The sequence below is a fragment of the Monodon monoceros genome, unplaced genomic scaffold (genome assembly GCF_005190385.1).
Source record: "Monodon monoceros isolate NGI ecotype Baffin Bay Population unplaced genomic scaffold, NGI_Narwhal_1 Super_Scaffold_6, whole genome shotgun sequence".
Lineage (NCBI taxonomy): Eukaryota > Metazoa > Chordata > Mammalia > Artiodactyla > Monodontidae > Monodon > Monodon monoceros.
In genome coordinates, this window is record NW_021703783.1 from 92,913,139 (window position 1) to 92,940,931 (window position 27,793).

Genomic DNA, 27,793 nt, shown 5'->3' on the forward strand with positions numbered 1-27,793 from the left:
TCAGCGGCCATGGCTCACGTGCCCAGCCGTTCCGCGGCATGTGGGATTTTCCCGAACCGGGGCACGAACCCACATCTCCTGCATCGGCAGGCGGACTCTCAACCACTGCGCCACCAGGGAAGCCCCTAACTATATATTTTTAAGCAGAAAAAAAGTCCTTTAGCTTTCCTTCTTATAGCATCATTGGCACAAGAACAGAACATTTCTGGTTTAGAAATGATGTTCAGTTTCTACAAAAATGAAGATGTACTTTGTATTAACTTAAAACTCTAAAAAGCACAGGATACATTTTCAGACCAATTTTACTTTTACCCACGTATGGTAATATGTGCAATGTTAGAATGTACTTAGGTAATGTGTAAATCAAATGAAAATTCCAGAAGCAGCTGGTCCTAAATTACAGCACACACTGGAAATTTTGAGAAAGGAGAACACATATTAACAAAAAGAACACCAGCAAGCTCACACTCAAGTTTATATGCTGAGTATTTTTAAAGGGTTTAAAAAGCATAATCAGCATACAGCTTTTTCTCACTTAACAGATGCATTTCTATTTGCTTGCATACAGCAAAGGGTAAAAACTTGAATCAACTTACTTATTTCAGAAATGTATTCCATGGAATTTACTTCACTGCTCCTACCACTGATTCTTCAAATAAGCAAAGTACAGAGGGTCTCATCCCCTGAAACTGCTTTTAAACTAGCACTTTACATTGAAAAATAAGTAGAAACCTAGCAATTCCTGGTACAGTGCCTGGACTTAGCCTCATTTAATATAAGAATTGGATGTACAACAAAAAATTTATCATTTTCTTTATCCTTGGAGGACAGGGAAGGAATAAGGAGAGGTGGGGACATGGCTGCAGTATTTAAGAGCTGAATAGAACAATGCATCTTTCACAATGCTGAGAACTCCACAAAGAAGAACCACCATGAATCTCATCAACTTTTTTAGTTCATGCTGGATTAGGAATTTAGATTCCCCTCTTTGTGTATCAATTAATTCAAACTTCTCCCAAAATTAATACTACAAGATAAACTCTAACTGCAATAGGTATTTCCTAAGTAGGAGACCAAACACCAAAGGGAATCCCTTCTTCCAACATCTTTTGGTATGTTAAGATTTCACCAAAGAGGAAATCTAACACTTAAATATGAAATCTCTTGGCCAAGTAAGAAACTACAGCTATTATGGGTATTACCCTACAATATTACATATTAAGTATTACATATTAAATTAAACCCAGCGTTAAATATGCTTGCATAATTATGCTGTGAATGATGATAGCAGTGATGACGCTAGTGAAAAAGCATCAGCTTTACCCCAAGAAGAGTAGGATGAAAAAAATGTGAAAACAAGTAGAAAGCAAAGAGTTGGGCATTTTCTGATCTGAAAAGAACACTTTAAACATAGAAATACAAAAAGAAAAGTATTCCCTTATTTCCCCTGTGTGGAAATGTGAAACATTTATTTTAGATATCAGACAAGAACAGAGCGAAGTAATCCAATTTTACTGCAGCAGTATAAAAATCATCCTTTCACCACAGTGTAGGATTTAAGCCATCTGCACAAGGGTACACATTATATAAAATGTAGTAAGATTACTGCTGCCCTGCCAAGTACTTCCAGTCCCTACCCAGGTCCTACTGCAAGACTGGTGGTCCCAATAGTTTCATGGAAGCAAATCATTAAAAAAAATAATAATAAAGCAATTAAAAAGACAAATCAAAATGCCTCAGTGACCATATATCCAACTCAAACTTTATCTATTTAAATGTTACATTTGCTTCCCACTAATAAATCTTTATTTCACTCAAACTTGAACAATAAATCTTCCATACTGAAGTATCTTCCTTGCCTAACTAATTCAAAGGAAAAAACCAAAATGATTAGTAAAGAAAAATGTAGGGATTAACACACCCTTTTGTTTTAAATATTTTTAAGGTTTAAAAATTGTTTAAAGTTTTAAATTTCTAGTAAGAAAACATTATCTGAATGAATACCCTAATGGCAAACCACTGTAAAATGTTTCAGCTGCATTTGGAGCAGAGGGGTAGGGATTATCTTCAAAGCACCCCAGCTTTCTTCATGAGAAGATCAGAGGTACACTGGTTTGTATTATTGCGACATCCATTAGGTGATCTAAGTTGCTTTTTCTTCAGCAGGGGCTTTATTTGTCAGAAGGGCATTACGCTTGACCTCCAAATTTGGCCGACAATTTACTGATGAGATTCATAACCTTTGGGTTGCTCTGATATTTTGACATATTTGCCGGGTTCTGAGCCACATCCTGGAAGGCCACCATAACTTCTGGATCCTGCAAAGAAAGGTATGTCTGTGTATATATATATGTGTATACATATATATATATTTAGTATGAAAAAAATGTTCTATGGGTCATCAGTTTTGTTATCCTACATCCTATCTCTTAATTCAGACCTTCAAATTTGTCATGGCTAAGTCAACTCAGGTTTGGACAAGTCCCTGAAGCATAAACATTATTAATGTGTACTTCCAACTCCAACTCAATGATGTCACTTCAGACAATGAAAAAAAAGATATACAATTTTGATACAAAGAAAAGGACAACAGGATATAATTACCAACTATTACAGAGTATTTCCCTATAAACCACTTTTAAAAACTTAAGCTACTCATTCTGAAAAAAAGAACATGAATGTCACAACTGCATGATAAGCTATTTGGTAATTCAGCTCAATAAAATATGGCCAACAGAGTAACCTTAACCTGTCTCCACATAGAATTATGAAAGAAATGCCTCAGTGATATAAAGTCCAACTTTGTTCTTCCAAGTCTTACCTGCATGGCTGCAAGAACCTCTGGATCACTAAGAATTTCATTGAGCCCAGGCATTCCTGCCATTCCAGGCATGCCCCCTCCCATTCCAGGCATTCCTCCAGGAAAATTACCAGGCATTCCGCCAGGAAAGCCACCTACAAGAATAAATGAAAGATCTGTACAGACACCAAGCATATTCCCAAGCAGTCTGAGTACACTATTTCCTCCTGATTAAAATAACACATGTGCATGCACAAAGAACAAGAGTGCTACTAAACACAAAGTAGTCTGAACATTCTAACTGGATGTAACAAGACATAATTTTTAACATTATTTAAAAATAAGGCTGTAAATATTTTTTTCCTAGTAACAAAACTTTAAAAAGAAAACTAGTCTTACCTCAGAGAGAAAACTAACAGTCCCTTGGAATTATAAAATTAAAAAGTCTCGTTAAGTCACCTTGTATCTTATCTTCTCATTCTTTAATATTATTTGTCTGTTTCAATTTAAAGTTAATTCATAAGAGTTTAGTGTGGGTTTTTTTCCCCCCAAAAAAACTATATTCCCCTAAGCTAACTGCTTCCTTCAAGAACTACCTGAAATGCTTGTTATAAAAAGCTGTGGATTTTTGGGAGTCCCCTGGTGGTCCAGTGGTTAGGATTTGGTGCTTTTCACTGCCGCGAGCCAGGTTCAATCCCTGGTCAGGGAACTGAGATTCTGCAAGCTGCAGGACTCAGCCAAAAATTAAAAAAGAAGCTGTGGATCTTAGTCTCCACCCTGACTGCCTCAAAATTTCTGAAAGTAAAACTGAAAATCTGCATTTTTAACAAGCAGTCCTGGTGTCTCTTTTTTACACTGAAAACAATGCTCTAGTAAAAAAGATTTAATTCTCCCAGTATATTTTTAGATTACAAATCCAAACTCTTCTACTCAGTTTTTCACTACCATAAACCTTTATGTCCACTGGAGATATCCTAAAATCACAATTAACACCAACATAGGGACATCCTAAAAAGAAATACAGGTAACATTAATCTACAGATCAAGGGTCATTACAAATAAAGCTATCATAAAGAAGAAACACCTATAACACAGTGATTTCCATCTGTCTCAACAATACAAACGTGCCCATAAGTAACTAACAATCACAGATAAGGAGATCTAATCGGGGGCCTGAAAACAACTTCTAGCTTCTTATGCTACTGCTGACTTTTTAAAACTACTTTCTACAAAAATTACTGACCCAAGGCAACAATAGTTAGCCAGTCTGCTTGTCAAATCCATATAATAAAACCCACATAACAAAAAATTATCTCTAGTACTAGTCCACATTAATGGTCATTTTCTAAAACAAAGGTACCTGATATAAGATATTATCTAATAAACAGAAAGTAAGCTATGAGCTAAAATTTATTTTCTTGCTTTTTCTCCAAGTCATCCCCAATGTATGTTCCTTCCTTTTTTTTTTTTTTTTTAGTTGCTTGCACATGACCTTTCAGATTAGAGGCTACCTTTCCTAGCCTCTGACCGTGTGGTAAATTCTAAGCAAGGGAAGCATAAGTGGTGTGCAGCTGCCTCTATAAACCTTTACAAGAAAGCTAGTTGCAGCTGCTGATCCCCCATTACAATTACGAACTTAAAAAAAAAAAACAACTCTCTTCTCTTTACGTAAATTTCACACCACCTCATTCTACCTGTATCGCATAGGCCTCTATCATTCAAGGCTTTGCCTCACTAGTAATTTCTGATCACTTGACATTTGCAAGAAAGGGAAGAATGTGTTGATATATTAATTCTACACTGAATGCAGAACTTTTTGTGCTTAATGATTCCATGCTTTTACCTAGTATCCTCATGAATATCAATGTATAATAGAACAAAATTCCATTACAGCCATTTAGGAATACTCTAATTAATACATCATAATAAATTCTTATAGTCTTTTAATAAAATACAATGCTCAGACCTCAGTAAATTTTATCTATTTTTAAAAAGTATACTGCTCAAAATATGAGGAAAATAATATACTGTATTTCCACTAACAAAATTTTTAACAAGAATGAAACCTTCTAGAGGCTGACATTCTAAAGACTCAGTGTTCCAGGGACTAATGGTACAAAATACAATATACATACCTGAGCCTCCAAATCAGAATATTACCCAATTATTTACAATATTAAGAGTTTTAATTTTTCTTTCAAAATACCTGGAAAAGAGCCATACTGAGCTCCTGATTGTTGTCTGGCTTCTTCCTCCTTTAATACAAAGAGGAAATAAATTATATAATAAGAAGGGGGAAGTCTGCTGTCCACGCCTACCTTATCCATGCAAAACCATGAAAAAATTGTAAAATAAGCTAGTTAGAGGACTTACAAGTTTTGACAAGTTTCAAATGGCAATGTTGGACTAAAGGAGACACCCCATCTCCCAAAAAACAATTTTCAATTGGATTCTCAATGAGTATTACTTTTGGTAATGATTGCAAGTAATATTTTTGATTTGTAACTAAAACTAAAAAATAACTAGAGTCAATTTTAAATAGCTATGAATCCACTATTAAAACGGAAGTAATCATAAAACTTAAAATATCAGGGCTTGCATCCTAAAGAAAGCAAATAATACTGCCAAGTTTTAAATTAATTACTTGATCAGGAAAAAGTCTTGATTTTAGGAGAACACAAACAAGGATATAAATTGGTGCTATACAAACTCACTTAAGAATCTGAAGACTAAGCAATGAAGGGAAGGAAAACTTCCTTTAAGTAGTATCACTATCCTACAGAACTGCAGCCAGCTCTTTTTATTTAACAAGAGCCAGGAATTAGAATGATATCCAAAAGTCACATCTACTATATTTTGCTTTAATGGTGTAAGTATAGAAACCTTACCCTCTGGGCTCTCTCATGTTCTTCCCGAGCCTTCTTGACCCTTTCTATTCTTTCTTTGATCTCTCGCTCTTCACGTTTTCGCTCATACTTTCTCCGATGTTCAGCAATTTTCTGGGCCTAGGGAAGAAACAGCCACAGAAAAATGTCTTCTCTGAAAGTTGAATAAGGTCAGCACAAATCAATGGTTTTGTTAAAGAATTACTTTTCTTTGTGGAGAGATTTAATTCAACACATAGTTGTGAAAAATGGGTTAGATTTACCCTATAGAAAAAGACCTAACTCAGGCTTTAACAAGTCCACTGTGAAACAAAGAAAAGAAGCTGGGATTTGAAGTTAGAGAAAAGTGTTAAAAATTTGAAACAATTACCTAGTGCAAGGATGACAAACAGATGTCAAATTGCATGACAATTTTTGCCTGATACCTGCCATGGGAAGGCAGAGACTGGGAACACACATACCAGTTACTTCCCACAGTCTAACTATACTGAAGTTTTCCTCATCGATAAAATGAGAGGGCAGGGAGAAGTATGTTAGTCTTAACTATAACAATCAAGAGAAAATATGTACCAGGCACTAGTACATAGTCCATGCCAAACATTTGGAATCTAGTATTTATTCACAGAATAATATAAACGTATGAGATTCATATTCAACCATTATTTTAGCTTGTTTATGATTATTTTTTAAGAACCTTGTGTTCTAGAATATCTCATCCGATAACCTTGCTGAGTTAGCCCTGTTACAAAAAGAAAGAAAATCAAATCATCTGATAGATTAAATTCAATAAAACTTCCACCATCTTAAAGCCTCTGATAGTAAATTCTTGAACTTCCCACAAAGCTGAAAGATTTACCATGTAAACGCACTAAGTTGTTTTAACTAACAATTTTAGATAGAAATAAGGACAAACCAGACTCAATCTTGGGCTGCATTTTATAAATTTTCTATTTGTTCTTTTGCTGTAAACTTGATGCCCCTTTTCCATTTCTAACCTTCTGGTTATAATTTTGCAGGGTTGCAAACAAAATAACATAGCTTGCTGTAATACTGCATGAGAAATTAAAGCATGAAAACCCAATGAGATTTCCTGAGTTCAACACAAATTTAAGTGATTACAGATTATAACTTCCAAAGATTGTTTCTTTGCATCTGTTTTGCAGTTAATTTACTGCTAGGGTGCTAAGTACTAGAGCCATTAGTAATGACTTTTCCCTTCTCTACTTTACCATACCCTTGGTTGAACTTCTTTCAGCATTGCACTAGCATCTTCATCATAATCCAGCTTACAGGCAAGGGCAAGATCATGGGCAGCTTCTTCCCAATGGCCCAAAAGTCTGAAACAGATTTTAAGTAATTTTTGGAGCCTTTTACACATATATTCACTTATGTAGCATGGTGTCTTACTTCCTTATTATAAAAAAGGACTGTTACAGAAGAGGTTTAGATATTCAACTACAAATTTTCATGAACCAATTCAATTAGTATGTTCCACTCCATAAAAATTTAGTTTAAATTTCCTCTATGGTAACTGTGAAGCTGTTCTACTAAAAAATGTTTAAAAGCTTTTAAAAAATTGTTTTAATTCACAGTATTATGATGTTTTAAAAAATTATATAGAGCCACAACTTTCAACTCATTAAAAACAGGGTTAACATGATGCGTATTCAGCATGCTACCTTCTATATGGGATAGAAAACAACATGTGTGCACATATTATTTAAAAAGGAGAGATGGGGGCTTCCCTGGTGGCGCAGTGGTTGAAAGTCTGCCTGCCGATGCAGGGGACGCGGGTTCGTGCCCCGGTCAGGGAAGATCCCACATGCCGTGGGGAGTGGCTAGGCCCATGAGCCATGGTCGCTGAGCCTGCACGTCCAGAGCCTGTGCTCCGCAACGGGAGAGGTCACAACAGTGAGAGGCCCACGTACCGCAAAAAAATAAATAAATAAAAAGGAGAGATGGGATGGATCAGAAACTAAAGGTTGGTGGAGATAGGTAAATATGGAGTAGAGGAGATAGCAATGGAAATGAGACTTCTCTGGTTATACCTATTAACTCAGTTTTAAACATGCAAATGTTTTACATACTCAAATAAGAAAATTAAATCAGAAAGGACAGAAATAAAGCAAGCCCAAACCCTGAATACAAACAGAAATAAAAAGAGGCTAATTATTTATCACACTGACAACATAAACCATACAGGAAAAATTAATTCAAGTAATTTTTAAACCAGTATTCTGACTGTATATCTTAAGTGAGACATATCCTAGGGATAAGAAAGAACTGCAAAATAAACTTTACTTAAAGGGTATATTAGTTTTAAGGCATGATTCTAGGAGAATACTGTCTAAAATACAAAATGGAAAACATTTAATGTTGAATTTTAATTGAGAATATCGGTATAAACTCAAAATTTCTCAATTTCTTTCCCTAAAATCATTATTTTTAAAGGTTTTTTCTGACTGTTAATTGAAATGACAATGACGATATCCTGGAAACAATAAACATACCTAGTGGCCAAATTTCCGTTTCCACAAAATAATCCCCACTAAAACAAACCAAGATTTTCTGGAGAAATGGTCTATTCCAAGCTGTTTTTTAATGGTTTTCTTTGATGTTATATATGTGTATTTTTAAATTTATTTTTTATTTATTTACTTTTTTGGCTGCATTGGGTCTTAGTTGTGGCACGTGGGATCTTAGTTCCCTGACCAGGGATCAAACCTGCGTCCCCTGCATTGGAATGCAGATTCTTTACCACTGGACCACCAGGGAAGTCCCTGGTCTATTCCAAGCTAAAGTACAAGATGAGTTCTTATACCAGAAGGCCAAGAAATGCTCAAAGACTAACGGGGTCGATCTCAAGACAATCAACAGCAATGCATGACCGTTCATATACCCAGAGAGCATTAATACAAATTTTCCAATCTTTTCTTTTGCCTGTATCTTTGACATGTCTTCATAATCACTAGAGCTACTTTTTGAGTCACCTAATACAGATGGTCCCAAGCATATTCATCTTCATCTCCATCCACACTTGAAGCACAGTACCTTTTCAGTCCATGTAAGATGTAAATAGCACAGGACATTTCATCCCAAACCACAAAGACTCATCTGTATATTAAGTTTTGCTTCCAGGTTTGATTACTGATCTGGGTTAAATTCACCTCTTTATTTTCCCCCTTATCTGACTCTTCAAGTGACCTAACAGTGATCGAAGTAGTCTGAAGCTAGTATATTCCTTTTTCCATAATATATTGGCTGCTTAATTTACGAAGTCTGAAAATAACAGAAAGTTTGTAAGACACTGATATAAAGCCACTCTCTTTTCTTGGAGATAACTGAGAAAAATCCTTACCTTACATTTGTCTATATGTGGCCAAAAACTGTTAACACTGGTATTCACTGAATGGAAGCACTGAAAAGGATTTTTATTTTCTTACTTGTTCCTTATGACATCCTCTCAATTCTACATACTGAGCATGTATTACATTAAAATTAAATCCTTAGGCAATTTTTTAAATATTTTTTTTTTGATGTGGACCATTTTTAAAGTCTTTATTGAGTCTGTTACAATACTGCTTCTGTTTTATGTTTTGGTTTTTTGGCTGTGAGGCATGTGGAATCTTAGCTCCCCAACCGGGAATCGAACCCACACCCCCTGCATTAGAAGGCGAAGTGTCTTAACCACTGGGCAGCCAGGGAAATCCTGCGATTTTTTTTTTTAAATAAGGTATATTAAAACATCAGGTTTAAACTTAAAGAGCTCTGAAAATAACTAAGTCTCATTATTTACCTGTGTGCTTTCCCCCGCCACTTGTATGGCTGAGCAGAATCAGGATTTATTTCAATAGCTCTGTCACAGTCTCGGATGGCAGCATTTGGCTTCTGTAATTTGATGAAGACACTAAAAAATAAGTATGATATTAAAAAGTATTCATTTCAAACAGTAACTTTTTGGGGGTTGCCACAGAAGCAATTCTATCTAAACAAATAAGCAGAAATCAGTTTTTATTTAGAATTCTCACCTCGCTCTCTTGGCATAAAGAATGGCCAAACGAGGATTTAGCTTGATGGCATCTGTGAACAAGTCAATGGCTTTCTGTAGTTCACCTAAAGTGAAACAAAAGTTTATTGAGAAATAGTGGATAAAAAATATTAATAAAAACTGTTGGTCTCTTTAATTAGCCTTTCACATTTCCCTTTTAGCCTAGTAAGACTAGTTTCTAAATTAACATACAAAACTGGCTCTTCAAAGCAAAATCTTTACCATACCTATACTGTAAATCACTCAAGACAGACAATTTTGGGGAACATAACCCCCCTAAAAAATATAAGAATACCACATTCTTGGTAGGACTCATTGGCTTTTAAATTTAGATAAAATCAAAGGATAAGTCAATTTTATTCTATTAATTACATTTTCTTGTATCCATTAAGTTAAAAGGACAGGGCTTCCCTGGTGGCGCAGTGGTTAAGAACCCGCCCGCCAATGCAGGGGACACAGGTTCGAGCCCTGGTCCAGGAAGATCCCACATGCCGCGGAGCAACTAAGCCCATGCACCACAGCTACTGAGCCTGCACTCTAGAGCCCACGAGCCACAACTACTGAGCCCGCGTGCCACAACTACTGAAGCCCACGCACCTAGAGCCCATGCTCTGCAACAAAAGAAGCCACTGCCATGAGAAGCCGGTGCACTGCAACGAAAAGTAGCCCCCGCTCACCGCAACTAGAGAAAGCCCGCGCACAGCAACAAAGACCCAATGCAGCCAAAAATTAATTAATTTCTTTTTAAGTTGTTTCTATGATAAAAAAAAGCAAGAACTGTAGAAAAAGAGATGTGGAGCAGTGAGGGTGGCAATGTCCAATCTGATTCCAAGATCTGAGAAGCTGTTTAATGCCCAACATATATCCACTGCTTACTAGAAAATAAACATGGTTATTAAAGAATGAAATTAAATATATTTTCTTTCCATTTGTATTATTTTTTTCAAACAATCACTAACTTGTTAGGACACAGATACTTATTAAATTGTTTGAACCTAACTACATTATAAACTAAACTCTTATGTATTTCTTTTGGCCTAGGAGTGCTGTGAAAAAAGTGAAAATGGTGAGGACACTATAAACAGAGCAAGTTTGGGAAACTCTGCCCCAATGCAAAGCTATCATCATTAGCTACCTGGACTACAAAAATTTCTTCCCTCCCTCTGTGGAGTCATGAAAATGCACCTTAGATTTCCTGCAGCGAGCACAACTGATGGAGAACGCCGCCTTCTAGGCTCAAGGCTATACTCCATAGGCTGCTCCCAGCTAATGACTGAATACAGGAAGGATACCCAGGTAGGCCCATTCTTGTGAGACGTGCAACTCCTCTAATGGGCAACCTTGGCTTGCCTAGACTTTTAGAAACACACACACCGTTGAAGACTTTTCCTACACAACCTTCCATCTCTCCTACAGAGGGGTAAGACCTACATGATAGCCTCACTGTCTTCCCAGACTCCTCCAGTTCTCCCTGCTCCCCCACCTTGCCTCACAGGTATTTTCCTAATATACCTCTGCCACACCAACTCATGTCTTGGCTTCTACTTCTCCAATGAACATAGCATTAATTTGCCCCTAAAATCTGATCTACACAGAGTAGCAAGAATAATCCTTTACAAAAGTAAATTCTTCTCACTATGAAATCCTCCTAGTCAAAAAACCCTCAATGGCTTTGCATAACCAAGGATAAAATCCTATATCCTTAGCATGATCTACTAAGTTCTTTAGTGAGCTGTCAAATCATCTGTCCTCCTCACCACCTTCCCACCCCCCATCTCCCACCCCCCAAGCACTTCTCTGACCTCAACTCTACCACTCTTATCCCTTCGCTCAGCACACTCCAGATAGTCTGGCCTTTCTGCTATTCCTTGAACACGTAATTGCCCCCAACGCTCTCCCAATTAACCTCTGTATTTGTTCTCCCCTATGTCCCCAAAAGCGCTTCTTTACACGGCTTGCTCCCTGCACTTCATCAGGTGCTTTCCTGACCACCTTATATAAAATACAGCTTCCATCACTGACTATCCCTTTACTCAGCTCTATTTTTCTTCATAGCACTAATTACCACCTAACTTTATATTATAAATTTGTTTATTTTTGTTCTCCCAAAATATAAAGTCTACGAAGTAAAGAACTTGGTCTGCTTTGTTTCCCGCTGTATATCCAGCATCTGGAACATGGTAAGCCTTCAATAAATATTTGTTCAACAAATATATTAAACTGAAAAAGCCTAACAGAAATACCTCTAATAATGTGACAGCTGGAAACACTAAGGTCTTAATAAGAAAAGTACCAGTACCTTAATATTAGTACCAGGTACTATTCTAGGCATATTATACACATTTACTCATTTATTCCTTATGACTCTATTAGGTAGGTATTATTATCCATATTTTACAAGGGAGGGAACAAAAACAGAGGCAGAGAGAGTAACTTCTCTAAGTTTACGTAGCTAGTAAGCCCCAGAGCTGGGATTCAAACCCAGCAACTTGGGCTCCTTAAACCCAGCGTTTAACTATATTCCTGCCTCTCCGACCCCAGGTGGGGCCTGAACCTACAATCCCTAGCTTATAATACTAGTGTTTTATCCCTGTAACATACACCATAAAATTGTACCTATTCTAAAATTAGAACTAGGCTATATTTACAAATAAACATAGCTTGGAAAAAAATAAGGAAAAACAAAAATGTGACTTATTAGGTGGTGGCTGCTTCATTTTCACTTTGTTAAACATTGCTTAGACAATATGTAAGTAAATTTTAAAAAATACAATATGCCAAAATAAGTGACAAAAATAATGAGTCGATAGTATGGCACAGTAAGATCCTGGGCAAGTCAAAACCCCTCTAAGCCCTCAGATTATTCACTGATCTGTAAAATGGGACTAGTATGAGATTTTAATGAAATAATGCACATTAAAATATAATAAAGCTGGCAGGAATGTAGAAGGCACAATTATATGCTAGGTAAATAGAAATCTTAGGTGGTAGGGAAATTAAGAAAAGATTAGTGTGGAAAAGGAATGGTCAGGAAGAGAAGTGGCGGGGATGAATTGATGGGTACAACTTAAAAGTTGAAATAGGTGAAGAAGAGCTTTACAGAGAAGCACAAGTAAAGGAACATTCTAGGAAAGTGAGGTCTGGCTGGAATGGAAGGTTAATACTCAAAAAGAATAAGGCTGGGAAGGCAAAATATAGGATCTGACTCTAGCAGGTCCAATGCTATGATGAGCTTCAAAATGTATGCAAAAGTTAGTTACAGGTTACAAGCAAAGGAGTGTGTACCAATAAAAACAAGTTCTAAATAAGAATGATCTAGGGGCAGTGAATAGAAAGCAATGAAGTAGAGACATGTCAGGTAGACAAACTATTAAGGTAACTGCAATAGTATAAACATATAAGGACTTAAGCTTAAGAAGGTGGTGGGATTACAATGAAAAGGAACCTGAACAGCAATCGATACTGAACTCATTCTAAAATAAAACTTTAGTCATCTTCTAAGTCTAAGGATGAAGTACAAATGCACAACAGCATTATACAATAGCATCTATTCAATGATGGCATTGTGACACACTACACCACACAGCTATAAAGGGGTTTGCACAGTACCCAAGTTAATAAATAATTTGTTCTTATAAATTTTAACTAATTAAACATAATACTTAATACTACCAGCACTCTCCCACTCTGATAGGATTTTCTGAAGGGGTTCTAACATGCAGAAACTAGAACAAGAGTGTTGTATTGATGGACAATATTTGTCAAGGGTGTTACAATGTAAAAAGTCGAGGATCATTGATCTAATACCATTTTTGGGGAAAACCTTTCAGCTTTTATTATTTTTTTTTTTTCAGGTTTTCCCATCAGGCTTTTATTATAAAGAAGGTTCCAAAGCCTCCTGTCAGTGGAGAAACACTAGACTATAGTCAGGAAAGTACAGTCTTTGAGTTACAATCAGGATCTGTACACGCCCTGAAGCAAGATAATTGATACCTGAGTGATTTCAGCCTCTTTATTAATGGGAAAGGGGTGAGTGGAGGACAGGACGCTTTCTTCTCCAGTACCATATACTCAATAAATTTAAGTTCCCTTCCAGTTTCCCACCATTAACAGTTACTGCAGCAGAAAAGTAGAGAAGAGAATATTCAGACTACTGTAGGAAATGTAGCAAAGAGAAAAAAAAAAAAAAAATCACTCACCATCATTTAGGGCATCAATGGCAGCCACTTTTTTATCATTTGCCTGATCCATCATCTCCTCAGTTATCTATGGGGAAATTGAATATCAACTAAGTAGTAGAAGAAAAGCAAAGGGAAGGAGGAAACAATTTGGACTTTCTTAGGGATGTGGTAGTCACAACCCCCATTTCCACTCATTTTTCTCTGGTCTCAAGGGAACAAAGAGGAGAATTATAATAAAGGATTAGTAAGAAATCTTACAGGATACATTTTAATCTTTCATACTAAATAATAAATTTCATTCTCTATACTCTGCCCTAGACATGACTTTTGCTTCCTTCCATCCCGATCTGAGGTTTTTCTGCCCTAGTTTTTACCAAATCCTTTCTAGTTATTCACAAGTATAGGCATAGCTTATTTTATTGCACTTGGCAGACAGCACAAATTTTACAAATTGAAGGTTTCTGGCAATGCTGTGAGTCTACTGGAGCCATTTTTCCAACAACATTTGCTTACTTTGTGTCATTTTGGCAATTCTTCCAGTATTTCAAATTTTTTCATTATTGTATTTGCTATGGTGATCTGTGATGTTACTACTATGACTTGCTGAAGGCTCAGATGGTTAGCATTTTTTAGCAATAAAGTATTTTTAAATTAAGGTATGTACATTGTTTTTTAGACATAATGCTATTGTACACTTAATAAGACTACAGCATAGTATAAACATAACTTCTACATGCACTGGGAAACCAAAAAATTTGTGTGACTCACCTTATTGTGGTGGTCTAGAACCTAACTCACAATGAGATCTTGGAGGTATACCTATACTAAAACCCAGTCTCTCCACAAGTGGAAAAGCTAGTTCCTAAGAGGCTTGAATCTTAGAAATGTCTCATTCTTTTGGTCCTATGAACATCTATTGAGCACCTATACTAGATAGAACAAACACCGTACAAGATGCTGACAGTACAATGATCATTAATAATGAAAACATACAGTAAACCTCCTACAAGAAGCGATTTCTTTAACAATCAAAAATCCACTCTATCACCATCACTGTAAAATATTACTGAAGGTGCTGGCTAATCATTAAGAAAATGATTTGATACGTTTAAAAACTGGAAGGAAAATACCAGCTGTCTTTATACACATACCTAGAAAATCTAATAGAACTGACAAGCTATTAGATCTACTATGACAATTCAGTAAAGTTCTCTTTACTGAAGAGAACAAGAGAATACAAGAGCAACATAAAAAACAAACCCAGAGTTCTTCCACATCAGCAACAATTATAAAATATAATAGAACAAGATACCATTCTAAGAGCACACAAGACTTTCATGGGAGGGAGCAGGGGAAAAGATAAAATTCTATTAAAGGACACAGATATATATCATGCTCATGAAAAAATTATCAACTGTATCAATCTACCCCCAAGTTACTCAATAAATTCAAAGCATTTCCAACAAAAATCCCTACAAGTTTTGGACAAACTAAAACTTTTTAAAAGAATAAAGGAAAACACACTTTCCACATAGTAAGACATCCTACAGAGCCAGGATAACCTGCAAAAAGACGACTTCAGTTTATGGCAATATGATGCACATGATACTCTGAACAAGTCTAAAACACACCTTTTATCAATAAAAGCCATCTTTGGCCTAAGAATGTAGAAATCCTCAAACAACAAAATAAAGTGAAGGCTTGAAATCCAGCCAGGTGCCAAGTGCTCCATCTGCTATCACCCTTGTGGAAGGTGTCAAACTGGGTGACCTTGCAATTCTGCTTTTGAAGATAGTGCAGGACACATGAAACAAAGTCTAGATTCAGGTGATACAAATGTATGTTGTCTAATCAGACATCCTCCAAAACAAATCTGGAACCCCAAATGCCTATACCTGCAGGCATAATGGTATATCAAAAATAAACCTGTCCCAAAGAGGGAAACCTATATAGAGAGAAGAAAAAGAAATCTCCCCTGAAAATTCATAACCACAAGCCAGCCTTTGCAGAAGTAATTCACATTACTTCTGTAGTTAAATAAGCAATGAAAAAACCATGCTGAGAATCTGAAGTGATCCTTGAGCTGGTCGCACCAACTCAGCGTCTTGATTGAAGCAAACATCTCTCTCTTTGGAGGAACACACCTTGTACTCAGGCCTCAAAACCTTTCCACAGGTAAAGTTTACAAGAACTCATGGTCAACACATACACGCGTGCATGCACACGCACACACACAAACTACAGTAAACAAAGTACCTCAATGAGCAAGAGTCAGGAAAAATAACAGGAGAATAAGACCAGTAAAACAGTCCGATAAAGAATTTAATGTGTTTAAGAAAATAAATGCAAGTTCTGAAAATGAGTAAGGAGCAAGAGACTTAAAAATAACCAAGTGGTCTTTAAAAAGAATCAAAGAGAAAGTATCAAAATGAAAAACAAGCATTCAAATTCAAACATCAATGGAACAGCTGATTAGACAAAGAAAGCATACACAATTCGTCAGTGATAAAGAGATGGAACTTAATAGTGAAAAAGTCTGTATCTAACTACGGCTCCAGAATGAGAGTAGAGAGAATGGGAAAGAAGCCATTTTTGAAAGAGATACTAGCTGAAAATATTCCAGAGCTAAAAAAAGTTAACCCTAGGATTTACGATGCCCAGTAAATCCCAAGTAGGAAAGTATTATAAACCTAGACACACCGAGATGAACGGCACCATCAATAAACAGAACATGATTAATTTTTTTAACAAATATTGACAAAGTATTTATATTCGTTATGGAGAAAAAGTTAAATTATTTAAAGACATTAAAAAAGACCTAAAAATAAAACAGATATCACATTCATGGATAATCTCAACAATGAGGAGATGTAGCTTCTCCATTTGTTAATTTAGGTTTAATGCAATTCTAACGGAGGGGGGTAACAATCTGATTCTAAAATTTATATGGATGAACAAAGGGCCAATAGCAACCAAAATTACTCCTAAAGGTTTGGGGGTCCTTGCCCTACAAGATAACAAGACTTAATATAAAGCTAAATACAACAATGTGTCATTAGTGCATGGAAAAAAATTAGACAAGTAGAACAAGAAAACACCAAAACAGACCCAAACATATACAGAAACCGTGTATTTTGGCATTGGTGAGGAAAAGGATTTTTCAATTATGGTGTTGATGGTTAAAGGTGAAAGGCAAACATAAAATTTTCAGAAGGAAAAAGCCAATATATTACAGCAATTATAACCTTAAGATAATAAAGCATATAAAAGAACTTTCAATTTAACTATATTAGAAGATTTTGTATGGGGGGAGGGATAAATCAGGAACTTGGGGTTAACATACACACACTACTGTATATAAAATAGATATCCAGCAAGGACCTACTGTACAGCACAGGGAACACTACTCAATATTCTGTAATAACCTATATGGGAAAAATTCTGAAAAAGAATTAATAGATGTATATGTATAACTGAATTACTTTGCTGTACACCTGAAACTAACAACATTGTAAATCAACTATATTCCAATAAAATTAAAATATTTTAAAAAAGACTTTGTATACTAAGACAATGTAAAGAAAGTGAAGAAAAACCACAAACTAGTAGAAAAAACTGTGGAGCACACAGACGACAAACTGTTGGCATCAACTGTTAGCAGAATATAAACTGAACTTAAAAATCAGCAAGAAAGAGATAAACCAGTAAAAAAAAAAAAAGGGAAAAGTTAGAATAAGACTTCACAAGCACCTGTGAATAACCAATAAACATGAGAATATGTCAACTTTATTAGAAATCAGGAAAATGCAAACTTAAAAGCCACAAGGACATATCATTTCACACAGTAAGGTTGGCAAAGATGAATTATGACAATATCAAGAACTGGTGAGAATATGGACCAATCTTTTAAACTGCAATTAGTATATTACAATGTTTCTCAAGCTTTGTTTCATTATCAACCCCCAAAGAGCCTTTTTAGGCAATTTTTTCTTACTTCTCACCCCCTCCATTTTAATACTGCAGATATAGTGCATATATGTGAATGTGCTATGACCTTTGGAGTACCACTAACCATTGTAACACCTAGGTTTTTTTCAAGCCCCCCTCCCAAGAACCGATTTTCACCACCTTGAGGGCAATATCTTTTGTTGGGACAAAACCATTTTAGAAAACTGGCAATAGATATCCCATTAACAGGTAATTCCACTTGTAGAAATAAATGTTAGATGAACTCTATGGTCTCAAAAGCAGTCGAACCAGATGCAAACTGAAATAGGTAAACAAAACAAGTATTTCAGAGATTGTTAGAGACTACGATTAAAAATAAAGGGAATTTTCACAAATATTTTAAAGAATAAAATGCTTTCCTAGATGCCTTAAGTCAGAGAAAGATTCAACTTGCGCTTTTCCTAGAAGAGAGATGTCATAAAATTATTACAGTAGGTAGGCTTTCACATTCCTGGCAGCAAGCAGAAAATAAGCCATTGAACTTACCTCTACATTTTCATCTCCCATTTCTTGAGGGGCATCAGTGTCTGGTTCAATCACACCTTCATTGTCAATTTCTGTTGAAGTTAAGAAAATGAAAATAAGACCTGGGCTATCCAATATAGTAGCCACTAGCCACATGAGGCTATTAAAAATTAATTAACCTGGGCTAGTGCAACTGATGAACTGAACATTTTACTCTAGATTAATTTAAATATTTTACTTTGTTAATTTTATTTAAACTGGTACACTGTAAAATATTTCCCTGTTAAACACAATCTTATTGTTTTGGTAAAATTATATTTCATTTTAATAGTCACATAATGCAAGGTATTTATTATCATATTGTAGTAGGTACTCTGGCAAGTGCATAGTTTCTATTCCTATTACATATTACACAGACATACTGATTTAGTCAGTGTCAACAAACTGATTCAGTTGAAATATTGTGTTCTACACACCAATATACTATAATGTTTTTTTAAAAAATATTTTATGCAGATAGCACAAGTTATAGTGATAATCTGATGTAAATCATGATAAAATATTTAATTTTACCATTTTCTGCCTTTGAAAACATAGTATGGATAAATTTTAAACTAAAAGTATACTACTCGTACAGAACTGACCCCCAAAGATAGCACTACAAAGAGCTATGCTGCAAACTTCATGATGGACAACTGTATAAACAAAACAAAGTAACTGTTATATATCAAAAATTTTTTAAACAATAAACATTAGGAGACATTTTTAGCAAAGAGTAAATGTGATAAAAGCAGTTTCCTCTCAACTGTCAAAAAAGAATGAAATTAAAATTGGCTACCTGAAATCAGAATTAACATCCAACAATAAATTTTTAATCAATTTTTAACAGGAACTGAGCTTGTAACTTTTTCTAATTATAAAACAGCTTGATTCCTGCACAAAATGCTTTTAGATGGAGTTAATTTTTTAAAAAATATTAGTCATGGTAATTGTTAGAACATTGTAAGACTAAAAAAATTTTACAAAAAGTAAAAGATCTGATTAAGCCCCCAAACAACAAACCCTTTCTAACATACCAAAGATCAACGGACTCAAAATTTGAAAAAAATTTGAAAAATGAGTATTTTTTTTAAGCTTTTAGATAAGTTCTGTGAATTAAGAGACTGCCCAATTAATAACTGGGGTATACATTTATAGTCTCAAAGGACCTCCAAATTTATGAAGAAATTTGTCTGTTTTCAGTCTAAAAAACCCAAACCAAACAAACAAATAAAACCCCAAGCCCATGGCATAGACATCAATTCTTCTAAACTGAACCAGTTTTATTAACACAGATGCAGGTACTAAAGGAAAATAATTTTTTGGTACTGGATTCATTTATTGGAAAACTTTTACATATGTCTAGAAAAACCTGGGTATCTGACCCAACTTATTCAAATACAAATTTCATGAAGTCTGAATACTGATCAAGCATTTCCATTAAAAAGGTAACATCTGCATTGAGATATGCTATAAATACTCTGGATTTGAAGACCTAGTATGAAAAAAGGAAAACAGCTCATTAATAATTTTCCCATATTGATTACATGCTGAAATGGTACCATTTTACATATTGTTTAAAATATATTATTTGAATTAATTTCAACTGCTTTAAATTTTTAAAACGTGGTTACTAGAAAATTTTAAATTTCATATGTAGCTCACGTTATACTTCTATTAGATAGCACTAATTTAGTCAATTCAGTAAAAATCAACACAGGACCATATCATGAGATTATCAAATACAAACTAACTACCATCTCCTCACCTAGATCACTCTCCTCACTTGATGGTTCGTCTGTCTTTATGTTTTCCTCCGCCTTCCTACTATCTGTTTTTTCTTCCTAGCAAAAGGAAGGCAAACAATGCTATCAGCATTTAATAACACACCCAACATATATGCTATTAATTTATACCAATTTATGTATAAACTATTCAGATACACTGTATTTCAGTTGTTGATGCTCTTTCTTGTTTTGTTTTGGTAAACTAGCTTTTGCTTTCTATTTTTATTTCTCTTTTTAAATTAAAGGGACTTCCCTGGTGGCACAGTGGTTAAGAATCCGCCTGCCAATGCTGGGGACACAGGTTCAATCCCTGGTCCGGGAAGACCCCACATGCAGTGGAGCAACTAAGCCCATGCGCCACAACTACTGAGCCTGTGCTCTAGAGCCCATGCACTGCAACTACTGAGCCCACGTGCCACAACACTGAAGCCCACGTGCTGTAGGGCCCATGTGCTGCAACTGAGTCCAAGCGCCTAGAGCCCATGCTCCGCAACAAAGAGAAGCCACTGCAACGAGAAGCCCATGCACCGCAATGAAGAGTAGCCTCCGCTCGCCACAATTAGAGAAAGCCCGCGCATAGCGACGAAGACCCAACGGAGCCAAAAAATAAATAAATAAAAATAAATAAATTAATTAAGTATAGGTCCAGTCCCTCATCCAAACCATTTAGAAAATGAGTTTTAGAATTTTTAAAATTTTGGATTTTAGGAAGCTAATAAAGTGGATATACCACATATTATGTAACACCCTTAACAGGCACTGTAGTCCACAACTCTCCATAATCAAACACATACTACTTTCGCAAAATAAAAATTTTTTAGCAGAGATACAAGTCAATACAATTTTGTCTTCACACATGTATCACATGGCAAAATACCTTACCTAGGGCTCAGAATCTACCAAACTCTGACAACTGACTCACCAAAAAAAAAATTACTACTTCTGAAGCTTTTACTTAACTTCTCTCATTTCACTGTTCAAAGATAAGCTAAATAATAAAACAGCAAATTTTCTTATCAATTTAAGACAGCTAGTCAGAAGACTCTGAGGAAAAAAACCTTTTAGACATGAAGGCAGAAAATAGGAGAAAAAGGAATTCCAAAGGGAGCATTCTTTTTTTAAAAAATTAATTAATTAATTAATTTATTTATTTTCGGCTGCATTAGGTCTTCTTCATTGCTGTGCACGGGCTTTCTCTAGTTATGGCGCGAGCGGGGGCTACTCTTTGTCGTGGTGCACGGGCTTCTCATTGCGGTGGTTCTCTTGTTGCAGAGCTCGGGCTCTAGGTGCATGGGCTTCAGTAGTTGTGGCACACAGGCTCAGTAGTTGTGGCTCGCGGGCTTAGCTGCTCCACAACATGTGGGATCTTCCCAGACCAGGGCTTGAACCAGTGTCCCCTGCATTCGCAGGCGGGTTCTCAACCACTGCGCCACCAGGGAAGTCCCAAGGGAGCATTAAGAGTACATCTTCCCCCACCCCCATCTCTAAACTTTAGATACAGCAACCTCCTCCTGTTTGTACACACCTTTTTGGCAAATATGCTAAAGCAACTCCATGAACCACACTCAGAAACATCCCTCAGGTGGTAGGGCAGAAAAAAAAATTGAGAGTAACTAATTTGGGCTGTTTTTCATTTACTTTCCAAATATTAATAAAGTACCTACAAAAACACTATGCTACGTGCTAAAAAACAAACAACCAAAAATGATGAATGGGAATTCCCTGGCAGTCCAGTAGTTAGAACTCAAGCACTTTCACTGCTGTGGGCCCAGGTTCAATCCCTGGTCAGGGAACTAAGATCCCACAAGCAGCACTGAGTGGCTAAAAAAAATAATAAATAAAGATGAAGACTACAAATGCACACAGACACAGAGCTTACCACTTACAGGTCATGCATATAACATATATCCAGCATTTATTCTCACTTACTCTATACAACATAGTGAACATTCAACCCCACATTCTCAGTGTTAAACCAGTTTATAGAGATTTGATGTCCAAATAGAAATTTTACAAAGATGTTACTTCCAAGCGATTTCTCAGGGAAATCAGGAATGGCAATTTGAGGGCAGAAGGTGACAAACATCCCTAAGAAACCTTATTGTACTTTATCAGTAAACATACAAATGAAATTCATAGCTTACCTTGGTATTTTCTTCCAATTTAGTTTTATGAGTAGCAGGTGGTATTTTACCCCCCATGCTTGAGAAAGATGAAAGAAAAGATATTTGTTTAGAAAACTAAAATTCAGTAAGCCAAGAAACATTTATTTATGCTGAGAAAAAGGTTGCATATTTAAATAGTTACCTTTTCAAACCTCTAAGGGTAAACTCATTTGAATGCTTCAGTATTGTTTCTTTCAGCTTAAAATTTTATTTACTTTTAGGATACTGGTTAATAAAAATTTAACCCTTTCCTTGTCTCAATAAGTCTAGTAAACTTAATTATATAGCTTCTCTGCCCATTCCCAGAGAAAAAGGAAAAGAGGTAGAGAAACATGCAATGACAAAATCATTTGTACAAGTTGTTAGAGTTCAGTAGATATACTCGAATCCAAAACTTTGAATTTTTGAATCAAAAGTTTGACATTTAGTAAGAATAGCTCAATTAAATTCAAATAGGCAGTTTATAAAATAACCGTATGAAGTCACAGTGTAATGATTCAAAACATTTGTTTCCTCTGACTAGTACCTACAAGGGTTCTTCTTGGTTATATTCATATGCCCCTCACACTGAAGATTTTCTCCTTATCATCTCTAAATTTCACCCATTAGAATTTCTTCTTGGCCTTGCAAGCCCTTCTTTCCCAAATACTCCAGGCCAACCAAGTGAGTTATACATAAATAACTTAAAAATAAGGAAAAAATAAGACCATGAAGAATTAGTGCCATATGCTCCTTCTAAGCATAAGGGCTACATGCAACAGTCCAGTGATTAAAAAATTCAGTGGATTAAGAGCACTCCACAATAGTGAGAGCTGGAGATCACCAAGACTTAACATGTGCCTTAAAAAAAAAAAAAGAGGCCATTAACTTTTATGTAAAACAAAGATATGTTAACTTGGAAAACAGAAAGGAACCTAGTCCAAAACATGTGTAAGCGTCGATTCTTTATAACTAGTTATCAGAGCCATGCTTACATTAATTTCAGTTGGGTGGGATTTCTGGACATAAGGTATGAGTATACTGGATTTAAATAGATATTGGTTTTCCAAAGTTCTTTTACCAACTTACACATCTATTACCAGTGTATGAGAATTCATCTGTTCCACACTTAGCTACTGTCCATCTTTTAAATATTTAGCATTTTTAACAGGTGTGTAGTGGTATCTTATTGTAATTTGAGTCTCTTTTCATACATTTACTGGCCATTTTAAAAACCTTTTTCGTAAAGTTCACCTCTTGTCCAGCCTTCTATTAGGTTGTCTATCATGTTTGTAGGTGTTCTTTGTATATTCCGCATATGCACATTCTGTCAGTTTTACAAGTTGCGAATGTCTTCTCCCACCCTGTGGCTTGCCTATTCACTCAATAGTATCTTTTGATAAGGCCAACATGAAGTAAAAGTATAAATGCAAAGTAACAAATGTAATGAGAAACAAAATTTGCAATTTCTTGTATGTACCATTCAATTAAGAAAAATGTGTACCTTTCCCATTCTGTTTAATGTGACAGTAACAAAAAAAATCTTCAGTTACTCAACCTTTGATAAGGAAAAACGGCTCCCATGTGCCAATCATTACACAATCCAAAACATCTAACTACGCAATTCAGCAAAGTGAAATGGTTTAATGATAGGGAACAAGCACACAAACAGGACAAAATTCTTTAAAATTCTATTCTACCGAAAAACTTTTCAAAAGAGCACAGTAATCAAATACCAGTTCTTTGCAGTTAAATTTTAATGAAGGCACCAGACTTCCTAAACTGTGTTTTTCCTAAGTTTCAAAATGCAGCATCCAAGAATGTATTTAGAGTGACATCCAAACACAGTCCTAACAGTGTAATTTATGTTAAAACTTTGGGAGGTGACAGTCCTGCCAACTAATGTGTTAAACTAAATCTAATCCTAAGGAAATATCAGACAAACCCAAATTGAGGGAAATTCTGCAAAATAACTGACCCATAATATTCAAAATTGCCAAGGTCATGAAAATCAGTGAAAGACTGAAGAACTATTTCAGAACGAAGAGACATGAGTACGAAGTGTAACATGTAATTCTCAAGATTAGATACTATTAATGTATCAGTATCAGTTTCCTGAGTTGACGGCTGTACTGCAGAGGACTGTCCTTGTTTGCAGAAAACACACCCTAAATGGTGTTGGGGACACAGTGTTGGAAATAGTTCAAGAAAAAAGTTCCTTGTACTATACTTGCATTTTGTTTGCAAGCTAGAAACTGTTTCCAAAAAATTAAAAAATTTAAAACTTGGGAGGAAAACCCAAGAGGGTTTATTCATAAACTACATTTAGAGTTTCTCACATTCCAAATTCTAGTTAACTATTGGAAGGTAACACCAATTTATAGGTACAGAAGTTTCATTTTATGATTCCAAGATTTAAAACAAGATAGTTCTCCGCCAAAAATTGCAAACTGGACTTTGCCAATATAGGCATTTATGTGGGACCACACAAGACTTCAGTCATAATTCTCTTAATTTGGTAACATTAAACCTACTCTGTGCTATATTTACTTACACACATGTACAAAACACTGGGTGCTATATTTTAAATTCACTGAGGGTACAAATGCATCCTATTCACGTCATTTAAAATATCTGCTGAAGGGCTTCCCTGGTGGCGCAGTAGTTGAGAGTCCACCTGCCGATGCAGGGGACATGGGTTCATGCCCCGGTCCAGGAAGATCCCACATGCCGCGGAGCGGCTGGGCCCGTGGGCCATGGCCGCTGAGCCTGCGCGTCCGGAGCCTGTGCTCCACAACGGGAGAGGCCACAACAGTGAGAGGCCCGCGTACCACAAAAAAAAAAAAAAAAAAAAACAAATCTGCTGAAAAGCCATGTGCCATGCATGCACTGTGCTGGAGACTAGAATACAAAGATTCTCCCTTTGATCTTAAATTGCCATAAAATAAAAGGATAAAAGTAACTGCAAGATACAAAGTAGACTGAGTTGTGATACAGGAGAAAATAGCATCAGAAAATACTTCTCCCCCTAGAAAAACAAAAATATTCCAAAACATTATTTCTTGGAAAGAATGTAGTCTCCCTGATTCCCACTGACTATTGGGCCAAAATTTTTTTCTTCATATTTCTCTTGTTCAATTTATTAAACTTATATATTCTTAAAACCAAATAAAATTTTAAGCTATAAACAATAGTAGAAATTATGGCAAATAAGCAAATGGACTGTTCTTCAATGTCTAAGCCTGGATATCCATGACTAATTTAGTATGGACTAAAGGAAAACCTGAGATGGTTTCTACTTGAGGAACCCTAAAAGTAGGATTAGGTTTAGGAATATTACTGGACCTAGGAGTCTCCACATTCAACCCTATCTCCTATAACTTTGGACTGCTTTAAGAAGGCTGATACCAAGACAGAAAAGAGAGGAACTGATACACTTCAGAGACTACAATACTTGCCAGAATTTTCAGACCATAAATCGGAATTCTCTACACAGCCACAATCACTCCAGCACAAGTTACAACACTGCTCTCGGATGCGTGTTAACTTTTTCCTCACAGTGTCCTCTACCTCTCTGGGAGTGGAACATAACATTGTATCCACTCAATATACCGCTCACTCTTGGTGCCAGATATTTCTTCCTGCAGTATAGGTCCGCTTTACCTGGAATTTTAAGAACTTATTAATTGTAGGCTCTTTTCTCCAATGAATAAGTAAGAGGAGGACAAAAGCATACAAATATCTTAAGTGACATTTTTGGATCAAGTTACTCAACAGAGAAAATGACTAAAATCTAGACCAATTCCTAGTCCTAAAAATTTTTCTGTTAAAAAGCACAATTTGCAAAACGGTATTAACTGTTAACAACTGTTATTAAGCTACTACAGTAACTAATTGTAAGTGTTCTCAGAATTTTACATAAATTAACATGAGCAAAAATCTTACAGTAGCTAGAAAACTGGTGGGGGAAAAAAGGACTGAGAAAATTCTTAGAGAAAAAAAATTACTATCCCACCCCAGACAACGTTGATAGATCTGAACTTAAGTTTCTTCGTTAGAACAAGCTCACTGGAAGAAATATTCTTTCAAATGTTGGCTAATCGTTGGTTCATCTTCCCCTATAAAAATGTTACTAAAATAAACAAATCAACGTTTAGGGTAGTATCTTTTAGGAGTCATATTGTTTTACACTATTTATCCCTTTTTACTCGCTATTTATCACCGTGAGATGCAATTTGTGTGTCATCTCTTTTAAATTCCTCACCAGGAGTACTGACTCTAAAGAATCATCTCGGGGAAGAGTTCCCTTTCTCCCTTAAGTTCCCCTTCAATACGAAGAATACTAATCTCTATTACATGCTAAATATCAAGACGAATTTCTGTACTTATCCATCTGTATCCCTAAATAGATTGTACTTAAACTGTTTCCTAGCTAGCACCTGGCACAATGCCTGTCCAATTAATTCCACGCTCGTAGCGCCGTACTCTGGAGTTAAAGATAACAAGAATAGATCGTGTTAACATGTGGGTCCTTGAAAAATCAGTTTTTTAAAAGTGTTTGGCGTGATGGCACTGCCACTACGGAGGTACAATAAGCGATTCCCAAAATAACTCTACGCACTTAGAATCGCTGTAATTGTAAAAGTAATCAAACATAGTTACCACTTTTATTGTAACTTATTAAATAACTTACACATCACACCACTTTTTAAAGGCACAGTGCGTAAAGGAGCTGCTTCGTGTCACTGCGACCTCAGCATGACACCAGAGATTTCAAGAAAAACAACTCCATGCGAAATCTAAGTCTTGCCGCTTTCACCCCTCCCCCTCACGGCTACAGTGTCCTGCTGCCCGCAACCATCTGCATCTCCGTATTTCGCCGAAGACACACCCCTGGCGACCTCAGAGCGGAGGGAACCCAGCTCTGCCTTTTCCTTCCCTGCCTCTGAACCATCTAAGCTTCCCGATCCTCCACGAGCCCCTCGAGGTCGCCGCCAGGGAGCGAGACTCGCCGCCGAGCTCCAAGTTCCTCCGCCCCGCGCCAGCTCGGGCCCAGCTCCCCCTCCCGCCGTCCCTGTTCCCTCCCCCATCGGCCCTCAGGCCCGGGTCTCACCTCTCCACCCACTCCTTCAGGAAGCGCATTTCCTCGGTGTGCAGAACGCTTGGGTCCTGCTTGCACATTTTCACAAAGGCTCGAAGCTCGCTCACTTTGCGGGGGTCCATGGTCCGGAGGCGGCGGGAGACAGCAGGAGGCGGCAGGTGGCAGCAGGAGACGGCTGGCGCGGCGGAGGCTGCGGCCCGATCCCAAGCCCGGGCTAGCTCAGCGTGACCGCGTAAAGGGGTCGGCTGCTGAGAGGCAGAACAGACTAGAACCTCCCCGGCCGCTGGCTCCGCCCACCCAACGGTCTCGTGACCCCGGGTCCTTCGCCCGTTCAT

At 36.5% G+C, this 27,793-nt stretch overlaps 1 protein-coding gene across 1 annotated transcript; it reads right to left on the reverse strand.

Moving 5' to 3' along the window:
- Positions 1-1,432: 1,432 nt before the first annotated feature.
- On the reverse strand, positions 1,433-27,732 carry ST13 (ST13 Hsp70 interacting protein). The gene is made up of 12 exons (XM_029205421.1): positions 27,471-27,732; positions 22,358-22,415; positions 20,195-20,270; positions 18,409-18,479; positions 13,933-13,999; positions 9,714-9,798; positions 9,482-9,592; positions 6,920-7,022; positions 5,689-5,805; positions 5,007-5,055; positions 2,822-2,955; positions 1,433-2,318 (listed from the first exon to the last, which is right to left on the reverse strand). Exons 1-12 carry the CDS (start codon positions 27,578-27,580, stop codon positions 2,190-2,192), a joined length of 1,110 nt encoding a protein of 369 aa, XP_029061254.1. The 5' UTR covers positions 27,581-27,732; the 3' UTR covers positions 1,433-2,189.
- Between the last annotated feature and the right edge of the window lie 61 nt (positions 27,733-27,793).